At 42.9% G+C, this 22,193-nt stretch overlaps 1 protein-coding gene across 1 annotated transcript in view; it reads right to left on the reverse strand.

Moving 5' to 3' along the window:
• Window positions 1-881: 881 nt before the first annotated feature.
• The window catches only part of NWD2 (NACHT and WD repeat domain containing 2), a 161,271-nt gene continuing 139,959 nt past the window's right edge, over window positions 882-22,193 (reverse strand). The window contains exons 4-7 of the mRNA XM_069494563.1: window positions 15,714-15,917; window positions 12,578-12,722; window positions 8,781-9,370; window positions 882-4,814 (exon numbers count right to left, since the gene is read on the reverse strand). Coding sequence (XP_069350664.1) covers window positions 882-4,814; window positions 8,781-9,370; window positions 12,578-12,722; window positions 15,714-15,917 — 4,872 coding nt within the window. The remainder of the gene's footprint in view (window positions 4,815-8,780; window positions 9,371-12,577; window positions 12,723-15,713; window positions 15,918-22,193) is intronic.

The raw sequence follows: 22,193 nt of genomic DNA on the forward strand, positions 1-22,193 counted from the left end.
TACAATGATAGAAATGAGCAGGTGTTTTGACCAAATTTGTAATGCCCTTCCTGTAACTCTTTACAGCCGGCTCAAATATACATTTCAAAAAGATGTGAAAAGATTGTGGCTTGTTATTAAATGTGTTCTTTTGCAGCCCAGGAAATGAATAGTTTAAAAACCATATATTCTGTTGTATAGAAACCCTTGCATGCAATTGTTGCAACTGTATTTTAATAAAGACTGACTCGCCATGTTCAGTAGCCCTGTGATAGTGGTAGTGAGTTCTTGTCCCAGTCTAGTTCATGGTCTCACATTTCATGTCGTGTCTCTTGGGAAACTGGGAATATATCTGGGCATTTTTGTTACATTATTTTGCACCTTTTGACCTTTCATCTGTAGACTAGGTTACACAGTTGTCAGGACTGCAAAATGGAAAGAGAGATTAAGGCTAAGTTTACTCATCACACAATCATTCGAAGTCAAACAGCTTGTTGTTTTCATGATTTTGACAGACTTTGTATAACTAATTCCAGTCCCAATGGTCTGTATATAACTCTAGCCTCTCTCATCTGAACCAAATGGGATGAATTATGCTGCTTCTTACCACAATGCTAATTTAAAAACTTTTATCCTCTCTCTTCTAGGTGAAGTAGCTTATTTAAATACTACTTATAAAAATTCTGTCATTCCTTCATTCCTGGATACACTTTGACAAAAACAAAAAAAATGCACCTAAAATCAATCTCACAGTTCTGAATGTTTCATGAGCATCTTAATAAAACACTGGAATTCCAGCGTGTTTCCTGTCTTTTAAGAAATGAATGGTTTAGCATTTGGGACATATTTTTTTTCTTCTGCATGTGGATCACGTATTTCCGCCGAGCAAGACGAGCAGTTTGTCAGTTATCAGGGGCATAGCTGTGGCCCCTGGATTCTAGGGCAGAGCACACTCGGTCATAGCAAGAGTTGTATTTCTTGGAGGGTGTTGCTTCATTGGACTCAGCGGAGTCGCTCACTGTGATGGGGCTGTCTCTTGCAAAAACCTCAGTGGACTCTCTCCATAAACAGTCCACAGACACTTTAAAACAATAGCTGTTACACTTTGGCCTGGATGTCTGTGTCGCATTGTTGAAAATTTGTCTGCTATTTGAAGTGGCGATTTTAATTTTCAGTGCAGCATCTACGCGGTCTACTACTGTGTATATCCCTATACTCCCATCGTCAAAGCCCACAATGATGTTTAGGTGCCTCTGAGAGAGTGCAAGAAAAGTTGGTGTTTTGTAAAGGGAACAAGCACCGATATTTTTGCCATCTGCCAGTCTCATTACAATTAAACTGGATATCGCACCATTTTCATCCTCCTCCTCCCCATTTCGGAAACAAATGTACACCAGGTAGCGACCATCTCGAGACAACCTCTGCCGCCAGATGATCCCAGAGGCGTGAACCACTCGTAATTTCCCACTGTGTAAATCCAGCACGTTGATATTTTCATCTCCCCTGGATATAATGCCTAGCTTTCCATTGGGAGAAATTTCAAAATCCTCCAGGTTTTTCAGGAAGTTGTTTGGAAGTTGCACCCGTCGACAGATCACTTCATCTGTCAGACTCCAGAGGTTCACGGTCTCGGCCGATGTGATAAACACAACGATGTCAGGACAGTCGGGGATTAATTTGAAATTCACAATTGTGGTCCCGTCTTCACAGCAAAATTTCTTGGTGATACTTCCTGTCCAAAGACTGACGGCCAACACTTTGCTTTTCGTCATCCCCACCACGAAGGTGTTGGCAGAGGTGATAAAGGCATTCTGCAAAGTGGTCAGAATGTTGCACACCCTGTGGCCCGTGGCGAGTCTCCAGACCCTGGAGGCATTTTGCTCACACAGAGAGACCACAAACTGGTCATTGTGTGTGATCAGCAGCTGCGATATTCTCTGCCCATTAATCCTAAAGAGGTTTTCACCACTGCTGGTGTGCCAGACATACTGGCTGCTTTTGTCATCTGATGTCACCATTATGTCTCCAGCGGATGTTAGCACACAGTGTTCAACTATTCCTTCATGCTTAAATACAGCTTCGATGAACCCGCTACTGAAGTTCCACTTATGAACACAGTCGGAGCCATCCAGGGAGTAAATGATCTCCCCTCTAGCAGGCAACACCAGACTTCGGATGGGTTTTCCAGTCTTATCTATGTTGGACATGGCTGTGATTATATCTATGTCCCAGATGGAAAGCACACCACTGGTTGATAGAGACAGAAGCATGTTGTGGTGACTGGACTTCACCAACTTCACAATAGAACCTGAGATTTCCTGTAAGCTTGCCATGCACTGTCCCGTGTCTCGCCTCCAAAAAAACACAGCTGAGGTATTTTCCATGGTCGCGATGATGCAATCTCCGTTTTTGGACAGCACGGCAGATATAAAGCGTTCATTGTGCTTGGCTCTGAACTTTTCACCCACCTTCCACATGCCAGTATCTAAGAGCTCAATGCTGAGAGCTTTACAGATCAGAATTGCACTCTGGTCCTCTGAGAGTTCAATGCTGACCACCTCGCTGTCTTCTCTGCGGCAGTCGAAGTCATCGGTCAGCTGGGGGCTGGAAATGTCCTCAGTGTTCCAAACAGAAAGACTTCCCTCACTATCTACCATGACCATTTCTTGAGCCGTGTCCAAGATAAGAAGAAACTTCACAAACCCACCTGAGAATTCCGACGCCACCGTACATAACTTTTCCCCACTCCCTAAGTGAAATATGGTGGTGGTGTTCAGGTACTGTCCGCAGAAAGCATACGCACCATCCAGAGAGCACTGGACACACGTCACTTCGTACCAGCAGTGGAACTGGTAAAGCGGCCATCCGTAGAGCAGATCGATGACAGTGACATCTTTGCTGGCCTCGAGCCATGCAAGGGCGTGGTGGACGGACAGCGTGAATCCATTGATGTAGGTGGAGCTGCCTCCATGCTTGGTCCCTTTGATTTCCACTTCAGACAGGAGACAAGAGTTGACATTGTCGTAAATCAGCAAGGTGTTATTTGTTGTGGCCACCACGAGGTACTTCTCGTCACTGGTGAGTTTCATGCCCAGGATGACAGACTGGGCCGTGGTGATCTGCCTGAGCAGCTGGCGAGTCTCCACATCCCAGGTGCTGATGGAACCGTTCTCTAAAGCTGTGAGGACAGTACTGGGGTTGCAGGTAGGCAGAATCTCCGTGACATGCAGGTGACTGGAGGACAAGGGGAGACGCTCGGGGCTGTATGTCACATCCATGGATGAATGCAACGGCACAATGGAGCAATATTTTGGCCCATCTTTGTCACATTCTAAAAGAAGGTGTCTAAGTTTGGGCAGGGAACTTATAACAGGCAGCAGTCTTTGCTGCAGCTCTGCTGAAAGGGAGCCAGGAAAGGCAATGACCTTGTTTTTGATGGCGCGGAGGGTGCTGGCCAGGAACTTCAGCTCTTTCTCTTGCGAGTAGTTGTAAGCCAGCTCGATGTCTGACAGCACTTTGTCGAACTGGCCAATTTTGATCATGGTATAAAGCCAGCTGAAGTTCATGATGATGCCATAGAGCAGGTCGTCGGTTTTTCCACACCTCGTCAGGTGGTGCAAAAGCTCACACATTTTCCGATGATTGACGAAAAAGATGTCGGGCTCCAGCGGATTACACTGGAAAACCCAGGGTTGGTCCGGGGCCTGCCTGTCAAAGGAAGCCTGTTCCATGAAGTGCTTTTCTTCCTCAAGCAGGCTTCTGCTCTCCAAGTCAAGGCAGCCGTTCAAGTAGGGGTCTTCGAGGCAGAAAGCTTTCCTCCTGCCCCCTGACCAGACGCCCAGAAAATAATCTGCCAGGATGGTATGCATTTCACGCAGATCACCGTCGTCCTGCAGATACAGCTTCTGGGCTATGAGCTGCAGGTGTCTGTTGGCCCAGACCAGGAGTGTGACGTTCTTCACATGTCTTTCTATTAAGTATCCACTGAGGCCCTCCTTGAGCCTGGCGATGTACAAGTACGGCACTCTCAGGGGGTTGGTGGGCCTGCTGCTCTCGTTGAGCTCGTTCATCACGCTGTTGTCCAGGGCTAACACGTCCTCCAGTTCCATTTCACTCAAACCCATTTTGGCCATGGTGATGTAACCAAGAGCCCTGGAGACCAGTTTCTGACCACACTTCTTCTCCAAGGACCAGAACAACTGCTCTATACTTTCATGAACAGTGACACAGAGGGAGGATTCGTCGACATCTTTGTGGGATCTCCAGTGTCTCACCTCCCGGAAGGTCAGGTTCACGAACATTGGCAGCGTGCACTTGGAGAAGGCATTGTTCACATAAATCTGCTGGCCTGAAGTGACTTTTCTTTTGACTCGCAGCAGCTGGTGTTTGAGGACCTGGCTGCACATCTTCCTGTCCCGGGGAATCAGCTCAATGTAGTTGTCTTCTTCATGGATAAGGCACCGGAGTTTCTGCAGGATCCCATGTTTGTTGGGCAGCGTGGAGAGAACTATCCGTACAAAGCGGGGAAGGTGAGCTGGGAGCCACCAAAGCTTCCTGGCGTCATCAGTCTCTGAGAGCTGCTCTAGCGCATCGAATATTATGACGAGAGGTCTCTGCAGTGAAGACTCATTCAAAAGGTTTATAAATAAATCACGGAGGTCATGAATCTTCTTAGGGTAGCTTTGAACCAGACACCGATAGTTAATCGCCAATTGTTCACAAACACTTAGAAGGAGAGTCCTAAGGTCAGTACTCATGTCTGTTGTTCCTAGAAATCTCACGACTACTACTGGGTCAGATTCTGGTCCTGTGTCTTCATGTAGCCAGCCATAAGCCTGGAACATAAAAGTGGAGTTTAGAATAGTAACATGTATGTACATTGTCATATATAATGACATTTCCTCTCTCCAGAGCTCAGACTTCTGGTAACCCCTGCCATGCAGAAAGTAACCTAGTGCCAAGAAATGGAAAAGTCTTCTGAGAAGGTGACAGAACTGCCACAAAGTTCATGCACTCAAGTCTCTAGGTGAGACCCTCAGGATTACCCTTCCTGAAGGTAGTGAAATAGTGGTAATAGTATTATTCAATCATAAAGCATCATTTAGCTTGCGTTCTGAAGGATACAAAACATTTCATGAATTGTAAATCCAAATATCTAGTATGGTCAGTTTGGTATCACTGAATAAATGCCCATTTCCTGGCACAGTAGGAGCTTGGTAAGTGGTTTTATTTTAATGAATTGATTGAGTAATGATTTACACTTTATATTGAGTTAAATATTTTCATTAATTGAGAGCATATAATGCCATATATGGCTGACCAAATTTCCAACTAGTTAGAATGCAATAAAAATATTCAGTACTAAAAGTATGCTGAATATAATCTTTTATGATTTAGAGACATTTTTGTGGTGTTAGAGGGTCGTAATTATGATTATTATTTATCTTTGTCATAAAAATATACATAATGCTGGTTCAAAGAGTTTTGTTAAATGCTGTGCTTTCTTACAGATGGTTCATTATATAAACATGTCATCATCAGTGCTCACATTATCTTTTCTGAAGATGGGGTTACAGTATCATTTGACAGAAGAGGAAACTGAGCCCAGGCTGGATAAATGACTTGCTCAGAGATCAGTGGCCACCAAGAGATGAAGTTGGAAGAGAGGATACACCTGACTTTCATTTTAAGTGCTTTCATGTTTTTTTAAATTGTGAAGTTAAAGAGATTTATAAAGATTAAAAGTTATAAAGTTAAAGAGATATATAAAAATATATAAGGGGCTACTAAGCTTAGTATTTTTCTGTCTGGAAAGGCAAGGATGAGAAGGGATATACTCAAAGTATAAAACATAACAAAAAGTGTTTTTAGGGAGACAAAGTCTTTCAGTAATCCTTGAATTTCACCAAGGATACTCCTTAGCAAGGGAAGTGTTATTTTACACATCAGGAAGTAAGTTTGTGAAATTTGCTTCTTCAAGAGATAGTTCAGGTTAAGGAATGAATAAGATTAGAAAAGGTTTATGGATGTCAGTTTCATAACCAGCTATTAAGGAAAGGAAGTATTTTGTTGTTGTTCCTTAGCTCCAGTATTTGAAGCTGATTTCGAGGAAGATAATCTTGTCATTGGAGGCAAATCAGAAAACACAGTTTGTTTCCACATTGGCCGCTGACGATGATCATATGCACGCTCCCCCCTCCTCCTAGCCACGTGTTGCTGCTGTGTAATGTCTGCAGAGGGCAGGCCTGTACTCATGACCTCACGTCCACGGACATGCTAACACAGGAGATAAATATGTGATGTCTGTGTCCACAAAGGGACCTGAGGTCACAGGAGAGTACAGGTTGTTTTTGACCGTGAGTCAGACATTCCCCAGGAGAGAGGCAAGTGAGTGCAGGCAGTGGCCCCCAGAATAGGTATGACTTCTTGGGGGCCCAGAATCCTGGACTGTGAATAGACAGACTCAGGTGACTGGACAAAATATCCAGAAGAGTGAAGGCTCAGAAAGCCATTTCTGATGTTGCTCTCCTCTGGACTGTCACCACGCTGCCTCGCCGGGACTGCCTACCTGTACAGGTGTATCAGCACGACCTCTTGTGCTAGAGCACGTGCAGATGCAGCCCATGAACCTTTGACTTAGTCAGATTCCCCAGTATTTGTTTCCTCCGACTGCCTTTACCCTCCCCTCTTCTGCAGGGAAAAAGCCCTAGAGTGGGTGTGAAATGGCATACAAGAATGTTTCCTCATTTGGTGCCGTTCTCCTGTGGCCCGTATGGTGTTACTACCTTCCTTACTTGGAATAATTCTAAAATTTGAAGATACACATAAAAATTTGTGTTCAAGGACACATGCACACACACATACACACACAATTTTTTCTGATGCAATGTGGACTCTAAGTGCAAACATGCTACTTCATCTGTGCTCAATTAAGGAAAGAGCTGTATCTTCTAACACAACAATAAAAACCAGTTGGGCTTGATAGATTAAGAAATGGTAGATTGGCCTTTCTAAGGACTTTTCAAGGGTAAGTGGGATATACCTGATTTTCACCTGTGAGCTTACTTTGGAACACAATCCCCACATATGGTACAATGCAACTGTCTCTGTTCTTGACCTCAAAATGACTAATTTGAGATTGTGTAGCATGTGATGGATTACAAGAATATCCATGCAGTTAAAGACAGCACTGTTCTTAAGACAGTCACCAGGGGAAGAACACTCAACCTGCACATTTCCCAGGTGGCACTGGACACCAGACGCTTGTGTCCCCCACGCTGAACAGGGCATGCTGTAAGTGGTCCACTGAAGCTCTTCCCCCTCCGCTAGAAATGGAGGTTCTGAATTAACACGGGAATAAACCAGCATTCTTTGATACCAAGGACACAGGAGGTTAAAAACGGGAACCAGTTTCATCTGGTTTCCGCTAAGGAACCAAGACAACAGATACCACATTCCAAAGAGAGGTTCTAGACCACGAGGTAGGACCTGAAAGGGAGGTTCTGAAAACCAGTTCTGCTACCGTTAGAGGATTACCCACCTCTGGCCCGGGAAAGGGGATTAGAGAGGCTGAGATAAAAGGTGGAGATTCGGGTGCTGTGAGTCGTACCTCTCGTCACCTCATCCCCAAAGGGGAGGACAGAGAGATGCCAAACCTTCATTTCCAGCTGAGGGGAAGGCGCCTCAGTGGACCACTTACAGAGCGCCCCGTACAGCGTGGGGTGCACGGGCATCTGATGTCCGATCGCATCTGGGAAGCGTGCGGGTTGAGTGACTGAGGCTGGCTGGCTGCTCCGACGGAGGAGTGAGGCGGGTGGGCCTGGAGGTCTAGAGTTTCTCAGGGCCAAATGATACCGGAGCGTGTCCCATGTACCAGAGGTGGCCGCAGGCCAGAGTGAGCTGACAAGTGTTTCTGTTTGTTTTGTTTTCCCAGGTCCTAAGGAGAGTGCTGGGCTGTGGTGAGCGTCTCAGCAGAAAAAAAGATACTGGAAGTGTATTTCTGGATGTCTAGGAGCCGAGGAAGTAACCAGCAAGAAGAAAGATGCCTTCCCGTGTCCAGGGAATACAGATGGCAGATGCTCGGGGAGGAGAGGGCAGGGCTGCCGGGGGAAAGGACCTCCAGGAAACCATGAAAAGGCCTCAGAAGAGACAAGAGGAGCCGTAAGTGCTTGCTAAGAACAGAAAGTTCAGAGCCCAGTTCAGGACAGTCTGGTCATGTAAGATTTCTCCGGCCACCTGACCTTTCCATATCCCCTACGCACAGCACCACGGGGGGCATGAATGTGGCTGGGTTGGGAAGGGAGGGAAGGAGGCGCTACGAGGAAGGAGGAAGAAGATGGCCGTGTCCCTGCTTCCACTGTAGGCGCCTTCCGTACGGCAGGTCTTAGCTGGGGGAGAAAAAGGTAGACTGAAGTTTCATTCATTACCTGAGGTCGGACATACTAATTACTGAACTGAGACTGATTTAGTGACCAGAAGGGACCGGAGGGCTTGTGTGTCTGAGAGGGATGAGAAGAGTTGCTGGGATCTGCCCAGGATTCACGCACATGACACGGGGCTGTTGCACAGCACAAGCTGCGGCAGCCAGAGGAAAAGTGAAGTTGCTTTATAGTCACATCCTGTGAGTCCTGTTCTCTCAATCTAACCATTGTATCCACAGAAAAGAAGCAGTGAAGTAACCATTCCCAAAGACTAATTATAATTCAGTTAGTAAACAAACAAAATGGAAATGATTTGATCAATTGAGCATTTTCCCAAAGGAAAAGTTTTTACAAATACACATGGGAAAGAATAGGCTTTACCTTCTTTGCTACTTCTGCTAGCAGAAGTGTCTTCCCAGTGCACGGTCCGCCATATATAATCAGAGGGTTGATGTGCCCAGTTTTGCTTGGAAGAATGTAGTTATGCACTATGTTTAGAGATTCACATTTGTACTCATAGAAGGAGGCGTATGTTTTACATAACGATGAATGTTGAAGGATTTCATCGTAGAGTGTATCAGTTTCAGTGTCAAAATTCTGTTGCACCGTTGCCTGAATTATATCAATCATATCCTCATAAAATTGTTTACCAAGTCCTTCAATGTAATGATTTTCTATTTCTTGGGAATAGCCTAGTTTCATGTCACAATGAGTAACAGACGTATACACTCGCAGATTAGATGATGCAACGATAGTAGGAATAAATTCATCCCTGAGTTTTATCAGCTTCTCTTGGGCTTCTGGGTCCCGAATAATCCTTGGTTCCGTTCCAGTTATATCCATGTATTTCCCCATCTCTGGAATTTTCACGAAGCGTTCAATGTTAGCAATTTTCCTAATGTAGCAAACACACTTCTTTAGGAATGCTGGCGTTTGCTTTCCTAGAGCAAAGTCAAACTCATCCTCTATAGCTGAAAGAAAATAAGATTACGAGTTTATTGCTTGGCACAAAGGAGCAACGTACCCACATTCTCAACACTCAACTCCTAGTTGCTAGTGGTCCATTATTTTGCTTACGGTTTGCAGCAAAGTAGTCTTTAGAATAATTTCCTAACTCCTTAATTTCTTGTCTTTTCCTAAGCAGCTTGGAATCCAGAATCACGGGTTTTAAGTAAAATTATTTAATTTTCTCCCCAATCCAAGGGAGAGGTTGGACATGAGTGTGACAAAGAGAGCACACCACATTTATAGTGGATGCTCTAGGTTGCTGCTTAGCTTCCCTCTCAGATTTCGGCGATTCTCACAGCAGGGACCAATTTGGTCTGGGAAGGAAAGAGGGGGTGGCTGAATGATGTAGCTGGTTTATTTGTTCCTTCTCAGACTGTCCTTGGAAATGTGGTTTCATCATTTTGTTTGAGATGTATTGAGCCCCAGACAGCTATGTTCAAATGTAAATACAAAGGCATGTTTTAAGGCAAAATATAATCATGCTTAGATTACTGATCCATCTGATGACCCATGTCACTGTTAAATTCCGTTATATCCATCACAACAGGCACAGAAAAATGACTTAGTATATAACTTTATTTCTTCTAAAATAAACCAGATTATGACTTGTAATACACATGCTTGCACACGCATACTCTTGCATACGTTATACATCATGTGAGTCCCTATAAGAACATTTAAAACATGATCAGTAGAAATAAAAATGTCATTATGCAAGGAAAAAATTAAAAATAAATGAAATAAATAAACAAAAGGAAATACATTTAAGGCAAGCAGTCTTTTAAAATTGGCTGCCTATCCTCCCACCATCCCTCCCCTCCCTCCTTCCTTTGCTTCATCCACTTGGGTATTCATTGAGCACTTACTATGTGCCAGGCATGCTGACAGTTGCTTAGGGTACAATGGGGAGAGAAAACAGACAGCACTGAGACAAAAGCCATTATGGAGTGCTATAGACTGAATGTCTGGTTTCCCCAAATTCCTATGTTGAAACCTAATCACCAATGTGACAGTATTAGGAGGTGGGATGGTTGGGAGGTGATTAGGTCATGAGAGTGGAGCCCTCATGGTTGGAAGCACCCTTATGAGAGAGACCCGGGAGCTCCCTTGCCCCTTCTGCCATGAGACACAGCAAGAAACAGCCATCTATGAACAAGAAGCCAGCCCTCACTGGGCTCCAAATCTACAGGTGCCTCGATCTCAGATTGTGAATTTCTGTGGGGGAAGCTCTGAGTACACAGGACTGGTCTGGCCATAAAGGAGCAAATTTATATGCTGGTCATAACTCTCTAGGCAAACCTAGGGCACACATACATATACTCCATAATGTAACTACTAAGGAAGGTGAGAATGTTACTAAAAAATAGTACCTTTTAGTAGAACTCTTGTGATAATATTTTTTTTTAGTAATGATAGCCATTGATTGCAATTTTTGACTCAAGTGAAGAAGATATGTTTATAGTTGCCAGTGTTCAGTAAGCTGTGTCACACAGCTTTACTGTGTGACAATTTATAAGATAAATTGTCATGAGCACGTACATCTACAGGAGCTGTAACCCCAAGCAGAAAATAGTCCACAGGCAGCAGTTCATGTGAAGTCACTACCGTTCACAGGGCTGCCCACGTGGACGGAATTTTTTAGTCCAGAGAAAGGGAAAGCGTTTACCGGTGAAATACTTGAATACTTGAGCTATATGATTGCAAATAAGAGGATGCTTTCCCAAAACTAGTGTTTTTTACATAAAGAATAAGAGAGCTTTGCTCTGGGCATTTTTTCTAAAACAGCACTTTTTAAGGAATAGGGTTGTTTTGTTCTGGATAAAATATGAAGAGCCAGAGCCCCCAAAATGGATCTAAAGGCCCCAGAGGAACAAGGATACATGTTAATTTACATACTCTAGAGAAAGTACTTATTGATGACAATTTTAGTATTTTCAGGGAGACTTAAAATAAGACCTATTTTTTTGAGAGCTACCTTCTGGAATGTGTCAGAATGATCTATAACTTCTCTGCGCTTGACATACATGTATCCAGTGAGAATAGTTATCAAGCACCTTTTAAGTTTTCAAAAGTGCTTTGCCGTGCCATTCAAAAAACCAATCTGAGGACACAACTACTATTGCTTTTTCCTCAATAACTCTTTACTATCAGCTTTCAAAAATAAATGCTACATATTTCCTTACTTTTACCCAGCAGTGTGTGGTTTCCTGTGCAACTTATAATCAAGCTTCCTTTCCATGGCGGAGAAAGGCCAAGTGAGTCTCTGTTCAGTAGCTGGGGAGATTTTTATTTTAATGTTAAATTAGATCCTACCAATCTCTTGCTTCCCACCCTCGGATGGCTTCCCATCTCACCCAGAACAAAACATGAGGTTCTTACTGTGGCCTGAGCTCACCTTCTGACCTCATCTCTCCTTCCCAGTAAAAGTAAAGTTAAAAAAAAAAAAAAAAAGTAAAACCACCTTTCCTTTCTTCCTGCTCCTGGAATTTGCTAAGCATGTTCCTATCTCAGGGATCTTGTACCTGCTGAAACTTCTGCCTGGAATTCTCTACCTTAGATACAGGTGGCACTGCTGGCTCTGATTCCTTCCGTCATTCGGGTCAGAAGTCATGTCCTTATTGCCTGCCTCATCTGTATCTGGACGTCCACATCCTTCATCAGTCACTATTATCCTATCACTATGTTTTATTCATGTGACTTATTTCTGAAATGATCTTGTTCATTTATTTGATTACTTGCCTATCATTTAGTTACCCCCCCCCCACTAAAAAATAAATTCCAGGAGAATAACGACTTTGCTTTATTATTCATTTTTGTCTCTCCAGTGGTTGGTACACAGTAGGCCAGAAGGTGAATAATGTTTGCTGGATAAGTGAGTGAACGAACGAACAGCTCACCCGAGAAACAATGGCACAATCTGTTCTATTACATCCAGCCACCTCTGACTTCTTTTAAAATCACATTTTCTGGAGAAGCCCTCAAATTAAGTAAAGGCATCTCTATGAGTTAAAAAAAACAATACTTTCCTCTCCAGGACATGGAAACATTTAGAAAAATTAAATTTCACCAAGCAGTAAATGTGATTAACTCTGCGGAACCATACAAGGGAAGCAGGGGGTGCATCTATTATTTATCTATTCCTTAGTTTACTGAGGATGTATTGAAAGTACCTGAGAACAGGTATCTCTTAGCTTGGCTGTATTTCATTTTACCCTTTTCATGTAATAGTTTCACAGCAGCCTTAAATATCTTCTTGATCTCATCTGATATCTCTTGCCATGTCTTCTCGTTTTCAGCATTGGCAGAAGGCTGCATCTATGGAAACGTAAAAGTAAGAAATTAGTCTTAAAATCATTAATATTTAGGAAAATTTAAAGAAAAGCAATATTTAAGAACAAAAGAATTTCTATTATTTGAAGGCCTCCTATGTGTCAATATTATGATAAGTGCTTTATAGACAGCGTCTCATTTAATCCCCCCCAATAACCCTGAAAGTTCGAAGTTATCTCCATGTTATGTGTGAACTCGACAAAGTTACACAAGGGTGTGACTCAAACAGGGTCAGTTTGTTGGGCTTCCTTATTGTACCATGTTCTCCCCTTGTGAGCTTTGATGCCAACGTCATAACAAAATAATCTCTTCAATATCCTCCAAAGGGGACAGGAAGTTAAAGGGCTGGTCGCACACATTGCATTTAACTGTGTGTATCTGTTTCTGCTTCACTGGTTTTGATGATCCACTAGGAAATAAAATGGGAGGACTGTCTACCAAGGAGGTAACATTCATGTGATCCTGATGATAATCTTGTCCAGACATTCATTTATTCAGCAACAGTTTATGCAGAAATATCACAAGGGCTTTTAAGAATAATTTGAATTTCCCTAGAGGATCACAGAAATAAATGAAGTAACACTGAAAGCCAATTACATAGTAACATATGAGCAAGTGCCTCCCAAACTGTGTAAACATGGTTTCCTGAGCTATCCTGTGTTTTGCTATCTTCATGCACTCCTAGCATGTTTAACTAGGGAATGGTTTGGATTTACCTTAATATTCCCATCCAGAGAAGCATTATTCAAAGATAATTACTTTGAACAATGCATGTGAGGGGGGTGAATAGAATCAAGGATTCTGACATGATTTTTTATTGTACAGAGATATCTTGGATATCAGAATGACAAACACACAGGCCCTGAAATGAACTGTGGCTAACACGGCTGTCCTCGTTTTGGAGCGGCCCGAATCAAGGACGTTCTCTTTGGAGGAGGGATGGGTATCTATGCCTTCTTTGCGATCTCTTTAAACATTCTATGCAATGACTAGGCCCACCCTTTCCCTCTGCCTCTTCCATTCAGTTTTAAGGGACACATAGTGGATCCACTTGGGAACCAAGCAGGAGGGGAGACGAGGATAATGTTTCTATCACGCCCAGGCATGAACCAACCTCACTCCACTCCACGTTTCTACATAAGATATAAGAATTTAAATGAACTGTTTGAAATGTTAAAGGAAAAATATGAAATCAACAATCTACAAAAGAGACTATAAAAATAGCTACGCAGATTTTAAAAAGGACCACCCCCTAATCCCCCACCCCCAACACCTTTCACAAAATAAAAAATGTAACTGCTGAACTTGAAAACTTAATGCATGGACAGAGCTAACACAGCTGAAGAAAAAGATCGAGGAGCTAGAAAATGGTTTGAAGTGATCTGGAAAGCAGCACGCAGAGATAAATAAATGGATAATGTGAAAGAGAGTTAAGAGACATGGAGGACAGACTAAGATGATCTAATGCACATGGAATTAAAGAGCAAAAACAAAAGAAAGGAAGGAATAGATGAGAGATACATTATTTGATGAAATGAAGGCCGACAATTTTTCAAACTGATAGAATATATGAATTCTTGGAATTAGGAAGCATGACATATACCAATCAGAGTAACTAAATGGACACATTATAGAAACCTGGAGAAAACAAGAATATTTTCAGATAAATACTGAGAGAGCTTCATTAATGGAATTTTATTTAATCATTAATTTATTTAATTAAATTCCATTATTTAATGAAATACCAATTATTTAATATTATTAAACATTAATATTAATAATCAAAATATAATTATAGTTAATATCACTAGTAAACCTTCACTGATGGAACTTCCAAAAGATATACTTCAGGAAGAAGGAAAACTACCCCAGAAGGAAAGTCAGAGAGGCTAAAAGGAGAGGTGAGTCAGCATTTGGAAAGTTTCTTAGCTTTGGATTTAGTTTTCTTTATTAAATTTTTCAAGGTGTACAATGTGATGTTTTGATATATGTATACACTGTGAAACGATTACCATGATCAAACTAACATATCCATCACCTCGCATAGTTACCTTTTTTTTCTTTGTGGAGAGAACACTTGATATCTACTCTCTTAGCAAATTTCGAGTACACAATACATTATTATTAAGTATAGCCACCATGCTGTACATTAGGTCTCCAGAACTTATTCATTTGTAACAGGAAGTCTGGACACTTTGACCAACATCCTTGCATTTCCTCCACATTCCAGCCCTGGCAACCAACCACCCTTGTACTCTCTGTTACCATGAGTTTGACTTTTTAGGTTCCGCATGTAAGCGAGATCATTCAGTATTTGTCTGTCCGTGTCTGGCCTATTTCACTAGCGTAGTGTCCTCCAGGTTCATCCATGTTGCTGCAAATGGCAGGATTTCTCTTTTTTTAAAAAAAGGCTGCATAGTATTCCATTGAGTGTTGTATGTGCATGCATGTGTGTGTGCCACATATTCTTTATCCATTCCTCTGTTGATGGACACTTAGATTCCACGTCTTGGCTACTGTGAATAGTGGTGCAATGTCCACGGGAGCGCAGGTATCTCTTCAAGGCAGTGATTTTACTGTCTTTGGGTGTATACCCAGGAGTGGGATTGCTGGATCACATGATAGACCTATTTTTTTTTTTTGAGGAACTGCTACACTGTTTCCCACAGTGGCTGTACCAACCTACAGTCCCAGCAACCGTGTACGTGTACCAGGGTTCCCTTCCCTGCACGCCCTCACCAGCATTTGCAATCTTTTGACTTTTTGATAGCCGTCTAACAGGTGTGAGATGATGTCTCATTGTGGTTTTGATTTGCATTTCCCTGACAACCAGTGTGCATTTAGCTGTTAAAAGAAATTTAGGGCCTGGGGCAGAGTAACTTTCTGTCCACTCTGCCTACTGTGGAGAAAATGGCCCTCAGACGACACAGACAGTGCCAGGTGACGGACATGCATGCTGGAGAGCAAGGCACTCACCGCGGTCCCCTGGCTCCTCAGCATTTCCGACCTGGGCCTGAGGTAATAAGCGGCCGGCACGGAGTTCTCGTCCCGGCAGAACCACTCTTCCAGCAGCCTGGTCTCCAGCTTTGCCTCTGCGGCAGCGTCCAGAATCATCTCGAACTCCGCGGCTTCCACTTCTCCAGGGATTCGGATGTTCCCGTATTTTTCACCTAATAGTCCCTGTGTTTCCACAAGAAAGTTCAGTTTAGTGTGTCACCAACGAAGTTCACTTTAGTGATCACCTTACGCGGTCACTCAATACATACCGATACACAGACAACGAGATACATGGCTCTGTCAGTTTTCTCTTTTAATCACAGCAGGTAGTCGATTTCTTAAGTAAAATTAGATCAATTCTATTATAATAAATTATTTACGTGCTGAGAAACGAGATTGCATATCACATTAGACAAATTCAAAATACAGACTTCCTGTGGCAAATTTACTTCCTGAAAGTTCACATACAACAACAAAAGCTCTTCTACTCAGAGATTCGCTTGTGTCCAGGAAAAGTGACATGCTGGACCTGACGAGATGTTGAACATGTTAAGTCTCAAACAAAAGAACTGCTGTGTCGAGAGCTGACAGTGTGATTCTGAGCTCCATATTCACACAGCCGCGCAGGGAAGAAGTGCGACGTCACCGGACGTGATGCGACCAGTGACCAAAAAATTCGGAATATTAATATACGATAGCATTTTCTTCCTATTGAATTGGTAACAAAATCCTCCCACAGAACAACAACAAACAAACACGCATTCAGTGTTACGTGAAGCTGTAGGAAAACCACCGTAGAGTGCTGATGGGCGAGTAACATGATCCGGTATTTCCCTGGAAGGTATGTATTCAATATGTATTAAAAGCCTTACAAATCTATATAACTTTTGGCTTGGCACTTTTTCTTCTGAGAATTTTAAAAATAAAAATTAAGGACGTACATAAAGACTTACCAGAATATTTATGCTGAACCTATTTGTTTGAACAGGAAAGAATTCTGTAATAACCTAAATGTCCATTCAAAGGATGTACCAAATTGTATTACAGAACTGTATCGACTTGGAAGTATTACGTGAAAGGGGTAAGTTACAACACAGTATGTATGATTCCAGTGTTTTATATGTATATATAAGGGAGAAAATTGCATGGAGAGAGAATATCATGCATACGTGCATACACAAACAGACAAATACACATGATAGAGATTTTATAAGAATACACAGAAAGGTTATTGATGGCTATCGCTGAGGGGGTGATTTTAAATTTATTGAAGTCATTTTATGAATTTATTGCTTTTGTACTAAAAGCATTTTTTGTAGGACATATGTATTATCTTGTAGTGAGAAAAACAACAGGTATTTAAAATTTTTAAACCTAGTGATGCTGCCTATACTCCTTTGTGGAGCAACACTTTCAAGGTTGCTGGAAATGTTTGCTTAAGCCAGTGGTTCTCAAAGTGTGGTCCTGGGATCTTGTTAGACATGTAAACTCTCAGTCCCCATCCCAGACCTACAAAAAAAAGAAAGTCTCATTATGTAGTTGAGCAATCTGTGTTTTTTTTTTTTGTTTGAGACAGAGTTTCCCTCTGTTGCCCGGGCTAGAGTGCCGTGGTGTCAGCCTAGCTCACAGCAACCTCAAACTCCTGGGCTCAAGCAATCCTCCTGCCTCAGCCTCCTGAGTAGCTGGGACTACAGGCATGCGCCGCCATGCCCGGCTAATTTTTTCTATAATATTTTTAGCTGTCCATATAATTTCTTTCTATTTTTTAGTAGAGATGGGGGTCTTGCCCTTGCTCAGGCTGGTCTTGAACTCCCGAGCTCAAATGATCCGCCCGCCTCGGCCTCCCAGAGTGCCAGGATTACAGGCGTGAGCCACTGCGCCCGGCCAGCAATCTATGTTTTAGCAAGCCCTGCAGGTGGCTGAACTTCTGGTTTAAGCTAAGAGAAGCTTAAACAGCACCTGGTATTTCAGTAAATTTTCAACATCTAGCAGCAACAAGGGGGTAGCACAAAGGAGGTCTTACATAGATCTATAGCATCCAAGGCAGTTTTGCCTGCTGTATAGAATCCATGGGAAGCTTTCTGTTTAATCTGTGGGCAGCTTCATTCTTCCTCCTGTTGGTTAGCCTCTTAGCATAAACATCAAGCCTTGTTTATCCACCGGAATGGGAAGTGCTGGTTTGGCTTCTCTAGGGGCACTTCTCCCCACCTCTACTGCCTAGCACTGCCTTGTTCACAGCGCCCTTTTCATCGGACGTGGGCAGCTGAGAGAACAGGGAAAGTCCTCGGTAGATCCGGGTCCAGCACAAAGTCACGACCTAAACTCTACAACAGGATGGGAAGTTCCGTGAGGGCAGAGGCTAGGGCTGTTTATTCCTAGCACATAGAAAATATTAAAAACACATTTCTTGAATAAATGAATGAACCAAGACAGAGAAAGAAATCATTCCAGTTTGTTCTCCTCTTGTCTGAAGCTGCTTCTTGCATTTAAACCTAATGGCTGGGGTCTCACCAGCTAGAATAACAATCTGGGAAGGTAGCAGCTGCTCAGCAGCACTCGTTCCAGCTGTGCGTTTAAGCAGGTACTGCACAAACACACCTCTGGCCGGACAGTGTCCCCCTCTCTCAGCACACGAGCCGTCTCACACAACCTGTCCGTTCTCTTTGGCTCTTTGCCCTTTGGAGGGGTTTGAACGGAGGAACTCCATGTTGTTGGCATCATTAGTTCAGTGTGGTTTATGAGGGTTTTAGAGAGTTTCCTTAGAGGCAAGGGTGTTTTAATTCCAACTCAAGGTTGGAAGGCCGATTAAAAACACTTATTTTAATCTGTGTAGGCTTTGGGCCATTCTTGAGAACAGGCTGTATGTAACAAAAATGATGTATTTCAGGTTGTTTCTCAATTTCTAATGGTCCTTTTTCTAAAATCTTTTATGCAGGCACGACCTCTCATTTTACCACAGATACAGAGGGAGATGATCTTTGGTGGGCAACCAACATGGTGATTATCCTATTTCTCTTGGCTGCTTCGGGTAAGGACTGTCAGCACCCTCGGTCAGGGCTGTATGTCATAAGGAGCGAAGTTTTAGTGCCGGACGAGCCATCCAGCAAACCCACGTGGGCAAAACAGGGAACAAGAGGATGTGTATGCAGTAGGCATACAGGTGGAGTTCGGTCATGGGTGGAAGAGCAGGTGTACAGGCAGGATCTTAAATGCGGGATTCAGTAATTGAAAACTCTCCATCCAGCAGCCAATGAAATCTTGGAATACCATGGACTCGGCTACCACAGTCCAAGGCATGACCGGCTGGATTTTGGGGACAAAGCAGGGAAGAGGACAAAATAGTGACTAGTGAACCAAAATCTTGTCCCAGGACAGGACCTGGTAATATACTAACTGTTGGTTCTTCCTCTTCTCGCTGCTCTAAATAAGGCTGGTCCCAGAGACAGGGCAAGGTCAAATCCACGGATAAGTTTCTAAAATGTGCTTCACGGACCACCTGCACCTTAGTCACCCAGGGTGCTTGTTAAAATGTGGGTTCCTAGGTCCCTTCTCAGAGCTAAAGAACACCGTAGGTGAAGAATCCCAGGAATATACATTTTAAAATGAGGTTCCAAATGCAGACAGAATTCGAGAGCCACTGCTGTGGACAGTGTGTACGTGGTCTCCAGGTCTCGGGAGTCATGGCCAGCAAGCACTGAAGAGGCAGAGCCAGGACCACAGCAGATTATCACAAAAGCTGAAGGCTACTTAAAAATAATAATTTCTCTGAGTTGAGCATCTGGCACCAAATACTATAATTATTTGATCTATGTAGTAAGGCAAAATGTTCCTTAAAGATTACTAAAAAAGAAAAAAAAATCCTCATTCAATTCAAATAACAAATATACATTGAGTGCCTACTATATATAAAGCGATAACATAGAACTTCAGAAAAGTAATCATGTGCTATAGGTTTAAAGTTACTTATTGGATTGTTCTCCCCTAGTCTTTTCCTTTTCTTTATTGATTCTTCCTTTAGGTGGAATGCTCATAAATCATGAATCAGGTATTCTTCAGGAGGCCAAGAAAGGATTCTACCCGTAGTCTTCTATTGCTGTTTGAAAAACAGCAAAAGAGAATTTTGCTACCACATTTTTCAGGAAGAATTTTTGGGGTTCTTTGTGGTTATAGTTCTAAGGTAATACACAAATTGCCTGTAAAACACAAATATTTTACTAATAAGGTAACATACAAATATTTACCAGGGTTGGAGAGAGTCAATTTAGACAAAGGGTCAGTCCAACTCAGTTGCAAAGTCCAGCTCGTCTGGTCAATGGCTCACAGGAGGGGTGGAGATGCGGGTCCAGGCCCAGAGGCCAGCAGGGAGACTCCAGGAGGCAGGATGGAGTCCACTGTTTGTTCCTAATCAGACTCTTCCTTAGCTCTGCAGCCATGGGCGTGTCCCCGAATGAGCTTAGGGCAGCCACGGAAGCTATGAGCAAAAAGGCATCCTTCTCTGTTCACTGGCAAGAGAATATTCACTCCTTCTACTGAAGGCGAAACAGACTTTCTACATCCTTTTCCATCCCTAATGCTCAGGAAGCTTGCTGTTTGTTAATTTGGTGGGGAGCTGAGGGACTACATTCAATTTTGCACTGAAGTTCATTTTTATCAGTTCGACCAGTTTGATTTATTATTAGGATCACCACTGATCAATCTGCCTGTGATCCTGGACAGAATGGATGCATATGGCTGAAATAATCTTCTACTTTTTATTTAATTGTATAAACACTCTTGTCACAACATACATGAACACATGGGATTGTGCGTGTTACCACTCCCACCCACTTTATCAAATGTGGAAACGTATTTAAATCGGCTCATTCGTAATCACTGAGGATATGCAATATCCTCAACATTGCAATTGAGTGCTCAAATACAATCTGGGAGTTAAGTCCAAAGGGCTGAGAAGTCTAGGAAAATTTTCTAATACTTTTAACTGTCGGTTTGGCACGCATAATTCTAGAATAACAAATACTCCCTAATGTTTTGGTACTGGATAGAAGTGATTGCACAACATTTTACTAAATGCCACTGAAGTGTTCACTTTAAAATGGTTCATTTTCTGATTACGTGAATTCTACCACAATTTTTTAAAAAAGAAGTACTTCTCTTTATGGCTAGGAACTTAAATATAAAAAGACTCTCTACTTTTTTTAATCTTCCTTCGCTTCTTTATATGCTGGTATAGGTGACATCTAAGCAATCGCTTTCAAAGGCTTAGAGATAACATTTTCCTTTCCCCTCAATTGATTTTTCTTTTCCATAGGGCAAATATTGATTTCTCCCTTGCTGCTTTTCATGTGCAGTCAGCTCTGCCTGGGCTTGCTGTTGAGAATCTTTCAGGTCTGAGCCTGCTGGTGTGTGCTTCTCCTGCAGCAAACACAACAGAGGAACTGAAGTATTCTAGAAGGTGATGGTGAGCTCAGCAAGTCCTTGCCTTTACTCTGCTGTGAGATGTTAGGAAAGACATATGGGACAGAGTCCTTTGGGGTTATGCATGCCATGCGCTGTCGGGAGGTGGCAGTGCTCCCCGGGCTGCTGTCTATGTGCCACCGCTCATGGGAGAGCTGGACGGGAAAAGGGAGGTCTCAACCCCCAGCCCCACCAAACTGGCGCTGTGACAAGCTGAGGCACGTACCCTGCCCAGGCCCGACCTCCAGCCCCATCAGCAAAGCAAGGCAGGTGGGACTATTACCTTGGCTCCTTTCTATATTTATTAAAATCCACATTTTATATATAATTTTTCCCTCATATATGATCTCATTGAGCACCCAAGAGTCTGTGAAGTGTGGAGAGCTGCTGAAGGGGACCACAAGGCTCACACACCTCAACAGGATTGCCCAAGACCACCTCTCTAAGAAGATGCAGCAGTACCAGCACTCTAATATGGGACTTTTAATTCATAACTTCGTTCTTTCTAATTCAAGTTATTGTGCTTTTCTTTCAGAGAGTGCCGTTAGGTGTCTTGTTCGCTCACAACGGCTCCAGCCAGTGCCCTTGGCAGGGCCAGCCACCACGTATGGCTGTCAGGCTGTGCACTGCACAACTCCAGGGGGCGCTGTTACAAGGACTATGGCAAGTTCAATGTTATGGCCTTGGGTGTCAGTATTCCTTTTATCTGATTTATTGTTGAGTGGAGGGACGAAGGTGGTTGTGATGTACCCCCTGGAGCTCACAGACAATGTGGAGCGAGACCAACTGCGGAGTGAGACCCACTGAGTCCTATCAGAGACAGCTGCCCCTCAGTCACACACTTAATGTTATTTTCTCAATGTTTTGGAAGTTAAGAAGCATCTACACACCTATTTAAAATTTTAATACAAATATACTTTAAGAGTAAATTAGAACTCAATCACTCAAACTTTAAGTTTCATGTGTCACAAGAAGAAAGAGTAAATGGAGAAAAGGGGATGTGAT

This window comes from Eulemur rufifrons, chromosome 19 (assembly GCF_041146395.1).
Source record: "Eulemur rufifrons isolate Redbay chromosome 19, OSU_ERuf_1, whole genome shotgun sequence".
NCBI lineage: Eukaryota > Metazoa > Chordata > Mammalia > Primates > Lemuridae > Eulemur > Eulemur rufifrons.